This window comes from Vigna unguiculata, chromosome 1, assembly GCF_004118075.2.
Source record: "Vigna unguiculata cultivar IT97K-499-35 chromosome 1, ASM411807v1, whole genome shotgun sequence".
Classification (NCBI taxonomy): domain Eukaryota; kingdom Viridiplantae; phylum Streptophyta; class Magnoliopsida; order Fabales; family Fabaceae; genus Vigna; species Vigna unguiculata.
In genome coordinates, this window is record NC_040279.1 from 20,106,246 (window position 1) to 20,118,077 (window position 11,832).

General features: G+C 37.2%; 1 protein-coding gene across 2 annotated transcripts; it reads right to left on the minus strand.

Annotated features, from left to right (window-relative positions):
* Positions 1 to 657: 657 nt before the first annotated feature.
* LOC114163130 lies at positions 658 to 6,877 on the minus strand. 2 transcript variants are annotated; one of them, XR_003599371.1, is made up of 3 exons: positions 3,038 to 6,877; positions 1,688 to 1,776; positions 658 to 1,543 (listed from the first exon to the last, which is right to left on the minus strand). XR_003599371.1 is itself a non-coding variant. In XM_028047250.1 (3 exons), exon 2 carries the CDS (start codon positions 2,946 to 2,948, stop codon positions 1,725 to 1,727), a length of 1,224 nt encoding a protein of 407 aa, XP_027903051.1. In that variant the 5' UTR covers positions 2,949 to 3,772; positions 4,800 to 6,859; the 3' UTR covers positions 658 to 1,543; positions 1,688 to 1,724. The 2 variants fall into 2 exon arrangements, 1 of the variants encoding a protein (XP_027903051.1); XM_028047250.1 differs by having other exon boundaries at positions 1,688 to 3,772; positions 4,800 to 6,859.
* Between the last annotated feature and the right edge of the window lie 4,955 nt (positions 6,878 to 11,832).

Genomic DNA, 11,832 nt, shown 5'->3' on the forward strand with positions numbered 1-11,832 from the left:
ATTCTTGTAGGTTGTGGTTCTAGATTTTTGTGTGAGTCAAAAATCTTGTGTGCTTTATGTTCAAAAGTGTAATCTTGGTGTTTGATTTGTAAAACTTTTGAATATAGTGGAAACCAGGCTCAAGTTATCCTGAAAAACTGGATGTAGCTCTGTGATTGAGTGAACCAGTATAAAATCAGTTGTGCATTCTTCTTTTCCCTTATCTCCCTCTCTTATAAACTCTTTAAAAACTCAGGAAAACCAAGTAATTTGATCTTTAGTGTGATTTAATGTGTGCTTGTATAATCTGAGGCTTTATACTTGTTATAAATACTGATTAGAACATGTCTTGTATGTAAAAGATTGTTGTTTGAGTTGAATTCGCGAATTCTGCATTCTGCATAATTCTCCAGTATTTTAGTCGACTGATTTGTATTTTTAATCGATTGTTAATGAGGCCATCGGCGCCATTGATCGGTGGAAACGTGCTCTGTTCGTTGGAGAATGGCCTCCAAACGTCGATTGTTCGGTGGAATCGACGGGGAAACGCAGCAGAAGACTCTTAAGATTGGATTCGCTCTCGTTCTCACACTGAACTCACACGAACACTGTATTTGGAACCCTAGGAGGAGAAATCCTCATCTAAAGGGAAAGGGGAGCTAAGACAAACTGTGGGAGTACTCTCAACCAAACTAACATTCATCAAAGCTGACTTACAAAGAAACGGCTTGCCATTTTATAGTTCTAATGGCAACCATGATAAAACAGAAGGAAAACAAGAAAGGATCTAACGGCAGCGAGGCCGTGTACAAGAGTCCTAATGGGAAATGGGTGCGTGGAAGGAACCCTAACTATTACTACTGGAACACTCATGAGTAGAAGCAAACCCTATGGAAGAAATCATGAGATGGGCTTCGTGAAGAATTGATGCGCATACGGAAAGGAAAGGAAATTTGGGCTGGCAGATTTGAAATGGAAGTGAGGCCGCGTGAAGAACCCTAACGGCGCTCCTCGAGCGAGAGGAAGCAGGGTTTGGGTTCATTCTGCAGAATATCCACGTGACGAGAACCGAAGGCTTGGAATGGAATGATTTTCTATTGGGCTGTTGTATGATTGAAGGAACCTTGGCCCAATAGAAACGTGTGATGACACTGCTGATGCTGACGGAGAATGTTGAAAAACAGCATGTGTTGGCTTCACACCCTTAAAGGCAATTGGGTTGGAAACATGGGCTTCACGTTTTATCAATGTTGACGAAGATACGTGAATGAACTAGCTTCACATTGCAAACCCAAACTGTTGTTTGAAGTAATCATGGTCCACACATGCTATCTTATATCAAGGCTGTTGGATTTGAAGAATATTCCTAGCGAGTGAAATTGGGCTGCTTGAAGGAAAGTGGATCTTGGCCCATTCTGGAATCAAGTGAAGAGAAATGCATGTTGAATTGGACGTTACAGGACGCCCAATTGACGCTGTTGTTGAAGGTATTGGCTGCAGTGTGGAGGTGTAAAGGAGGAGTTAGGCTGCAGGCCCAATACCCATTAGGATGTTTTGAAAATGTCTACAATTAACAAAACAAACCAAATTAGATCATTTATTTAAAAAAAATAACAGAAAATTGCAGGAAATTAAAAGAATTTAAAAAGATTAGGCCTAGGCATTGGCCCCATGCTATAAGCCTTATTGGGATCACATCATCCCCTACCCCTTGAAGAGGATCTGTCCTCAGATCTAGAGGATTATTAAAGGCTCACAGCAACAAAAATAATGGTACCACCAGGATCAAAAACAAATCTGCAATAGTCATCAAATAAAATGGAATTAAAATCATAAAGACCATGCAGTAAAATTGGATGGAAAAATTGTGAAAATGGGCCTTTGAAGATTGAAAAAGATGGTATTAAGCCCACTTCACAAAAGAAATGTTTCACACTTTGACTAAGATGATTTTTGAAAAGAACTTTAATATCAAAGTGTGTTTTGGCAAAACAAGTTGAGGAGGATGAAATAAAGAAATGAGATGGAGAACAAAAATTTTGAAAAGAAAACAAAACAAAAGATTTAATGGAAAAGTGAGTAGAGGTTAAAGATGGGAAAACGCCCTTTGAAAATGGGATCTTCATGTAAGGAACTGGTGAAGAATTGATCACCAAATTCCTAACACAGAGTTTTGTTCGCTCATTTGAAATACACTTTAACTCTACCACTTGTGATTGTTTTGCAAGATTACTCTCTTGTTTTATTTTCTCTCTTTCCTCTAATTCTTTTCTCTCATTCTTTTCTTTTGCTTTTCTTAGATTCTCCTCTTTAGCCTTTTCTTCTTCCTCTCTTTTTTTCTTCTCATTTATCTCTCTTTTCTCTTGTTCTCTTTTAGCACAAAGCTTCTCGAGCGCTTCTTTTTCTCTCTTCTTTTCAAACTCTCGAAGCTGTTGATGTTTAGCTTGCTCTCTCTTGTATTTTTCTCTCTTTCGTTGTTCACTCAAGAGCAAGTCTAAATTGTGCTTAAAATCTTTTTCTAGTCTAGAAAACTTAGCAATGTTTTGGATGAATGCATCCCCAATGTCAATGAAGTCTTCTATCCTAACGTGTTGTGCTTTAGTGGTCCTAAATGAAGGGGGTATGAAATGTTTCCACATGCATGTTTTTAATTCATAAAATGTATTGATGCATGATGTTCTCCCCTTTTTCACTAGATATTGCCTCTCTTGCCACCAATCTAATGCACGTCCTACAAATCTAGATGTAACATGCCTAAGAATGTCTATATGACTATATTTAGTAAACAAAGGTTGCACCAATTTTTCAGTATCCCACATCCAATCTTTAAATGATATTGGTCCTATATCTTCCCCAAAGAATGGAATGTCACTATGAATGGTATGATGCAACTCATGACTACTATGTCTACCTAAATGCACACTATTATGCCTATCTATATGCATACGGTTAGAAAAAGAAAAACTCATTTTGAAACACTTTTGACAAAACAATTTTTTTTTTCACAAAGTTAATGAATTTCTAAAGAGAAAGTAGTGGAAAAGAATTCTAGACATACTCCCAGGAAAGAGAGGTGAGTCACATGGACAAGCTTAGGAACCAAGCCTTTCCTAGCCAAAGATCTCTAAAATGCTTTCACAAAATTTCTCAAATAAAAATACAAATGAAACAGATGGGTGAAAAACAAATTGACAAAGTGTGTGAAAAGAGTGAAAACTTAAAGACCAAAAGAAGGTCAACTAGGTGTAAAACAAATGGCACCTAGATATCACGAGGACCTAAAACAGAAATGGCAAACACACAAAACCTGGGCATTAAAACATAAAACAGAAAACATAAAGGCGAAAAACTTAAACTAGACGAAAAAAATCCTAAGTGAAAATTCAAGTGGCCTTTGGAACCCCTTGAACCTCACACTAAACGCTTAAACTATTACAAATAAATGCTAAGGATGAGATTGCTCTAAAGCATTTTCCCACCTAAGCCAAATGAAAGGAAAATACTGAAAAAGAAATAATACACAAATGTCGTGATATGAAAACAGCAAAACACAAAATAAAAGACAGTTATGCTAATCTATGTCTCTCTCTCGGCCAGCCTCCAAATAAGTCTCCCTCAAGTGTGTCTCCCACTTTGATGCTCTTCAAGTCCCAGCTTACACCATAATTCTCTCGGCAATGTACTCTCACAACAAAGTCACTCACCACTCCACCTTCAAGAGGAGGCTTCACCTACAAAGGCTGCCAAAACAGTGATTTTGCAGGAGCTAACACAGAATCAAGTGCAAATCAAGCTGCATGAGAGTAAAAATTTCAGAAAAAAAATAAAAGCTCAATTGAAAGAATTGGACAACATCAAGTGAAAGATTTAATAGACAAACTCAAAGGATAGCCAAGAAAGACAAGCAAGAAAAACAAGCTAACCAATAAAGAAGGCACACAAAAGGAACCTAAAGAATGTATCTAGAATAAGATGAATAAAACCAAACTCAAACAAAGACTCAAAACAAGTTGAATCAAGAGCACATGCACATTGTATTGGAAAGGAATGGTGAATACGAAATTGTGAACTGTTTTGTGTGGGAATGCACTCTTTCTTTTCACTCAAATGAATCAAACATTATCTATCAATGAAGAATTTCAATGATATTCTTATCCACAGATTTTCTTTTCAACTCCAGAGCACATGTGCAACGAATGTTTTAAAGCACAGTTCACTTCAAAGCAGTTATCCAATTCCATTCAAATGGTCAATGGCATATGACAAATGCAAATGATTCAACTCAAAAACAATGATGAAAACACATACAGGACAAACAGAAAAGGTTCGGCCAGTGCAGAACAAAACAAAAGCAATATGCAGCAGATTTGAATCAATCATCAACACAGATTACAGAAGATGCAGCAGCTTATGTCATTTGACAATCTCAAAATCTGAACATGTGGAATCAAAGAAAGTAATAATAGATTTGAGCAAGAACACCAGAATTGTGAAATCAAGCAATGAAGCAGGCCACAACAAAGGCACTCAAAAGTAAATGAAACTTGATACCACTACTGCAAGCAAATGGATATGGTTCAAACTCAGAGTACAATGACACAACAATGGCAATGCACAGCAGAATTGGGAGTAACAAAACCAAAAAGACTGCATCAAACACAAAGCTGACTGGCATACACTTTAGAATGTAAAAGATGTTAACACAGAATAGACTATCAACACTCAATTGATGTGAATGTCACATAACAGGAAACTACTCAGTGAGGCTTTCGAAAAAAAAAACAACTAAAAGGGCTTATACAAAGCACCAAAAGCAGAACCTGAACAACAGAGCAGAAATTGATTCTGTGACAGAATGAAGGAGCCAACAGCAAAGTGAAACAACTTTAATGATTGTAATCTGAGAAAACAGAAACTGGAACTCAAAAATTACATGGCAGTGCTGAAACAAAAATCAGATGAATGTAGCAAGTGAATAAGCTGAGGCACCATATTTCATAAAGCACTTAAACACAACTGAGAATACCATCGTGCTACACTGCCATCAGAGCAGGACTCAATCAAATATGAATATGAGCAAACTATGCACATTGAAAGTCCTGATTCAGAAGAGAAACAACCTCAACAGCAAAGAACAGTAATTAAATTGGTTGAATCATGATATCTAGGCTAATCACAGACAATAAAATTGTGATATAGCAAACCCATGACAGATGCAAATGCAATGATGAACAAGGAATAATCAAAATAAGTTTCCAGAGCAGAAATTGAACTTTGACAAAGAAACAACAACGAGAAGCAACAAGCATATACTCTGAAAATATTTGGAAACTGCATCAAAGGCAACTAACGGGTCAGGCACTGATTCAACAAAACAGATTTCACAAGAGCACTGAAACAACCTATGCAATCACCAACCAAAGCAAGAGTGTCCACACATAAATTCTGATGCGAATCAGATTAAACTACGATGGAATACTCATTATGTGCTAAGGAAGGAGCAATCCTTGGCTAACAATTTCAATTTCCAGAGCAAGAACAGAATCAAACAGCACATGGAAATCAACATTAAGACAACAATAGCATGAAGAAAACATGAATCAGTGGCAATATGCACTGCAGATAGTTGTTAATGATCTATTAGCCAACTCAGAACTCTAGAACACTTTTAATAACAAAAACGAAGGATTCAAAAACAAAACAGAAATTGAATGAGATTCGAAACAGTGACACAGTTTAAGCACACATCTATGGAATCACTGACATACAAAACAAACTAAACAAAACCTAAGACAAAAACACGAGAATATAAAATTCAAAGCTAGGTAATAAAAATTGAAATCAAACCTAATGGACATGCATTGAACGGCAGATTCAGAGAGCTAAACATTTCAACATCACAGTTATTGATTCAAGGCAATCTGAACAATAGTAATGAATTAATTTCAGCACGAAAACACATCACATAGCACAAGATCAACACCAGAGAAGCAAAAATGACTCAAACGAATATAGAACAAGACAGAATCGAACATATAAAGAGAAAAATAGTAGAGAGAGTGCTCGAATACTTAGCTTTGAAGAAAACCGAGAATCGAGTGGCACTGAATACCACTTGATGAGGCCATCGGCGCCATTGATCGGCGGAAACGTGCTCTGTTCGTTGGAGAATAGCCTCCAAATGTCGATTGTTCGGTGGAATCGACAGGGAAACGCAGCGGAAGACTCTTAAGATTGGATTCGCTCTCGTTCTCACACTGAACTCACACGAACACTGTATTTGGAACCCTAGGAGGAGAAATCCTCATCTAAAGGGAAAGGGGAGCTAAGACGAACGATGGGAGTACTCTCAACCAAACTAACATTCATCAAAGCTGACTTACAAAGAAACGGCTTGCCATTTTATAGTTCTAATGGCAACCATGATAAAACAGAAGGAAAACAAGAAAGGATCTAACGGCAGCGAGGCCGTGTACAAGAGTCCTAACGGGAAATGGGTGCGTGGAAGGAACCCTAACTATTACTACTGGAACACTCATGAGTAGAAGCAAACCCTATGGAAGAAATCATGAGATGGGCTTCGTGAAGAACTGATGCGCATGCGAAAAGGAAAGGAAATTTGGGCTGGCAGATTTGAAATGGAAGTGAGGCCGCGTGAAGAACCTTAACGGTGCTCCTCGAGCGAGAGGAAGCAGGGTTTGGGTTCATTCTACAGAATATCCACGTGACGAGAACCGAAGGCTTGGAATGGAATGATTTTCTATTGGGCTGTTGTATGATTGAAGGAACCTTGGCCCAATAGAAACGTGTGATGACGCTGCTGATGCTGACGGAGAATGTTGAAAAACAGCATGTGTTGGCTTCACACCCTTAAAGGCAATTGGGCTGGAAACATGGGCTTCACGTTTTATCAATGTTGACGAAGATACGTGAATGAACTGGCTTCACATTGCAAACCCAAACTATTGTTTGAAGTAATCATGGTCCACGCATGCTATCTTATATCAAGGCTGTTGGATTTGAAGAATATTCCTAGCGAGTGAAATTGGGCTGCTTGAAGGAAAATGGATCTCGGCCCATTCTGGAATCAAGTGAAGAGAAATGCATGTTGAATTGGACGTTACAGGACGCCCAATTGACGCTGTTGTTGAAGGTATTGGTTGCAGCGTGGAGGTGTGAAGGAGGAGTTGGGCCGCAAGCCCAATACCCATTAAGATGTTTTGAAAATGTCTACAATTAACAAAACAAACCAAATTAGATCATTTATTTAAAAAAAATAACAGAAAATTGCAGGAAATTAAAAGAATTTAAAAAGATTGGGCCTAGGCATTGGCCCCATGCTATAAGCCTTATTGGGATCACATCAACTGTTTCATAGCATCAAGAACAATTTAGTCTGTTGTTTTATATTTTAATCGACTAAAAGTGTACTGGTCTGCTGCATTTACATGCAAACTTTCCAGTCCCTTAGATTCAACCCCTTCTTGGTTAAACTCACCATTTAAAAACTAACAATTGGTATCAGAGCAAGGTTCTCTAAAGGTTTTCAAGTTGATCAAAATCTTTTTGAAATGGCTGAAAGTAAACTCCCTTTTGCTGAAGGTTTATCTATTCACAGACCACCTATGTTTTGTGGCCTAAACTATCAGTTTTGGAAAATAAGGATGCAAATTTTCATTGAATCTATAGATAAAGGAATTTGGGATGCAATAGTTAATGAACCATATACTCCTAAATGTGTTGTTGAAAATAAGTAGGTGGACAAGCCTTGGAGTGAATGGAATGAGGAAGAAAGGAGAAAAGCTCAATATGATTGGAATGCCAAAAACATCATCACTTCATCTTTGAGTATGGATGAATTTTTTAGGGTCTTCCAATGTAAGAATGCAAAGGAAATGTGGGATGTCCTAAAGGTTACACATGAACGAACAAGTGAAGTGAAGAGAGCAAGGAAGCATGCCTTGATTCAAGAGTATGAGCTTTTCAAGATGCAAAAAGGAGAGTCCATAGCTGAAGTGCAAAAGAAGTTCACTCACATAGTCAACCATCTCATGGGTCTAGGCAAAGAATTTGACAAAGAGGAGCTAAACATCAAAGTGCTTAAGTGTCTTGATAGAAATTGGCAACCAAAGGTGACTACCATATATGAATCCAAGGATTTCTACATCATCACAACAGCTGCACTATTTGGTAAGCTTAGAGAGTATGAGATTGAAATGCAAAGGCTAAGTGAGCTTGAAACAAGTGAGAAAAAGGTAAAACCCATAGCCTTGAAGGCTAGTTCTAAGAAGAGTGATGAAACCGAGGAAGAGGTTGTTGAATCTAGTGACAATGAGAACTTGAATCTACTAGTCAAGAAGTTTGGGAAGTATCTAAAGAGGAAAGGTAACAAAGGTAATCAAAGAAGGTACAATTCTAAATAAAATGATTCAAGTAATTCTTCTAAATTCTCATGTTATAATTGTGGAAAGCAAGGACATATCAAGATTGAATGTCCTAATGTTAACAAAGAGAAGGAGAAGGTTGATGATAGAAAAAAAGAGAAAAAGGGCAAGGAAAGACGTGCCTACATAGCTTCGGAGGACAATGATGATTCAACAAGTACTTCATCTCAAGAAGGAAGTGAGGAAGCAAACTTATGCCTCATGGCCGGATATGAATCATCCTCATCAAGTCAAGTAAGTTCCTTGTCATCCAAAGATAAGAATGACTATTACCAATTGTTGCATGACTTTGAAGAGTTGCATAGTGAGGCAAACAAAATTGTTGTCATGAACAATCGGCTAAAAGGATTAAATAGTTGGCTAGAAAATAGAGTTAACCAACTAGAATCAGAAACAGTCGACTGAAAAACTAATTTCGAACATTTGGAAATGATTTATAGGAATTCAGTCAATTGTTCTGAAAAACAGCTGGCTATAAAACCTTGTGAAAACTGCACTACTTTGAAAAATAAAGTGAAATATCTTTTGAAAACATGTGCAAAGTTCACAAGAGGAAAAACAAACTTGGAAGCTGTTCTTGGCTCTCAAAATTGTGTTTTTGGGAAGGCTGGACTTGGTTATACACCTATCCATGAAAAGAAAGCCAAGAAGTTCTCTAGTTTCTTTTCCAAGAGTAAGCCAAATGTTATGCCCTTCATTTCTTGCAACTACTATATGCAGAAAGGTCATGTTCTTAAGAATCGTCATGTTAGAAAGTATGATGTACCTAAGGGATTTATGAAATGGATCCCAAAAGGATCTAGAAAGGCATAACCATGTTGGACCCAAACTATCAAAGGGTACCATATAATACTATGTTGTTTTGCAATTCATAAAACAGGAAAAGAAGGATCTATGGTACCTAGATAGTGGCTGCTCAAGGCATATGACAGGAGATAAGACCAAATTTGCAAAGTTGGAATTGAAAGAAGAAGAATTTGTAACCTATGGAGACAACAACAAAGGAAGAATCCTTGAAAATGGAGTCATAGGCAATGGATCCTCTTTCAACATCAAGAATGTGTTGTTGGTAGAAGGGCTCCAACATAATTTGATAAGTATAAGTCAATTATGTGACAAAGGCTTTAAAGTGATGTTTGAACCAAACAATTGCTTGATATATGATGCACATGGTAGAATTGTTTTGATAGGAAAAAGAGTCAACAATATATATCTACTTGATCTGCATCATGCATCATTTAGCATCCATTGTTTGCTTACAAAAGAGGATGACACTTGGTTATGGCATGGAAGACTTTGTCACATGCACATGCAGCATTTTAATCGGCTAAACAGAAAACAGTTAGTTAAAGGACTACCAAAACTCAAGTTTGAGAAGGATAGAGTGTGTGAAGCATGTCAAAAAGGAAAACAGACCAAGGTCTCTTTCAAACCTAAAAATGTTGTTTCAACTGAAAGACCGTTAGAGATGCTTCACATGGATCTATTTGGTCCATCTCGAACCATGAGCCTTGGTGGCAATCTTTATGCATTAGTCATAGTTGATGACTTCTCTAGGTACACATGGACTTTGTTCTTAGCTACCAAAAATGACACTTTTCATGCTTTTAAAAGACTTGCCAAGGTGCTAGAAAATGAAAAAAGTTTCAAGATAGTGTCTATTCGAAATGACCATGGTAGGGAATTTCAAAATGAAAGGTTTGAACATTTTTGTGAAAAACATGGCATTAAACATAATTTTTCTGCACCAAGAACCCCACAACAAAATGGTGTTGTTGAAAGGAGAAACAAGTCATTTGAGGAACTAGCTAGAACTATGTTAAATGAGAATTCACTACCTAAGTACTTTTGGGCTGATGCAGTCAACACTGCTTGCTATGTTTTAAATAAAGTGTTGATTAGGCCAATTTTGAAGAAAACACCCTATGAACTTTTCAAAGGGAGGAGGCCTGTTTTAAGTCATCTAAAAGTATTTGGATGTAAGTGTTTCATTTTAAACAATGGCAAAGAAAGTCTTGGCAAATTTGATGCAAAAGCGGATGAAGGTGTTTTTCTAGGCTATGCTACACAAAGTCATGCATATAGAGTTTACAACAAGAGGCTAATGATTGTTGAAGAGTTAATGTATATTGTATTTGATGAAACTAACCTTGTGTAGCAAGATCAAGAGCCTAAGATTGCAGATGAAGAAGAAACAACACTGGAAAAGAAATCTGCTGCAAAATTGGAATCTACTACAGGAAATCAGTCAGCTAAAAAGGAAATTCAGTCGACTGAAAAAGCTGCAGACAACAACTTACCCAAGGAGTGGATTGAACCCAAGGGATTATCAAAGGGCAACATAATTGGTGACATAGAATAGGGAGTATCCACTAGACGCAAGCTTGCATTCTTTCAACATGTTGCATTTGTTTCTCAAATTGAACCTAAGAATGTGATGATGCATTGTATGATAGTAATTGGGTTGTTGCTATGCAAGATGAACTTAATCAATTCACTAGGAATGATGTGTAGTCTCTTGTTCCTAAAACTGATGCAATGAATGTGATTGGTACAAAATGGGTGTTTAGGAATAAAATGGATGAAAATGGTAATATAGTTAGGAATAAGGCTAGGCTAGTTGCTAAAGGTTATAATCAAGAGGAAGGCATTGATTTTGATGAAACATATGCACCTGTGGCTAGGCTAGAATTTGTGAGGTTATTGTTAGCATATGCATGCATGTGTAATTTCAAACTTTCTCAAATGGATGTGAAAAGTACATTCTTGAATGAAGAAGTGTATGTATCACAACTACCTGGCTTTGAAGATCACCTCTATCTTAATCATGTTTTCAAATTGAAAAAGGCTTTATATGGTTTGAAAGAAGCACCACGTCAGTGGTATGAGAGGTTAAGCAACTTTCTTTTATCTAAAGGATATGCTAGAGGTGTTGTTGATAAAACACTTTTCATTAGAAAGCATGCAAGTGATGTAATACCAATTCAAGTATATGTAGATGATATAATCTTTGGATCAAATAATAACTCCATGGGTGAAGAGTTTGTTGCAGCTATGCAGGGAGAATTTGAGATGTCTATGATGGGTGAGCTAACCTACTTCCTAGGGTTGCAAGTGAAGAACCTTAAGCATGGAACATTTTTAAGCCAGTCAAAATACTGTTTTGACCTACTGAAAAAGTTCAAAATGGAAGATTGCAAAGAGGTTGCCACTCCAATTGCTACAAACTGCCTTATGGATGCTGATGAAGTTGGAAACCAAGTTGATTCACCCAAATATAGAGGGTTAATTGGTTCCTTGCTATATCTAACTACTAGTAGATCGGATATACAGTTTGGTGTTTGCTTGTGCGCTAGGTTTTAATCCAATCCAAAGGAATCGCACTTCAAAGCTGCAAAACGGATTCTCA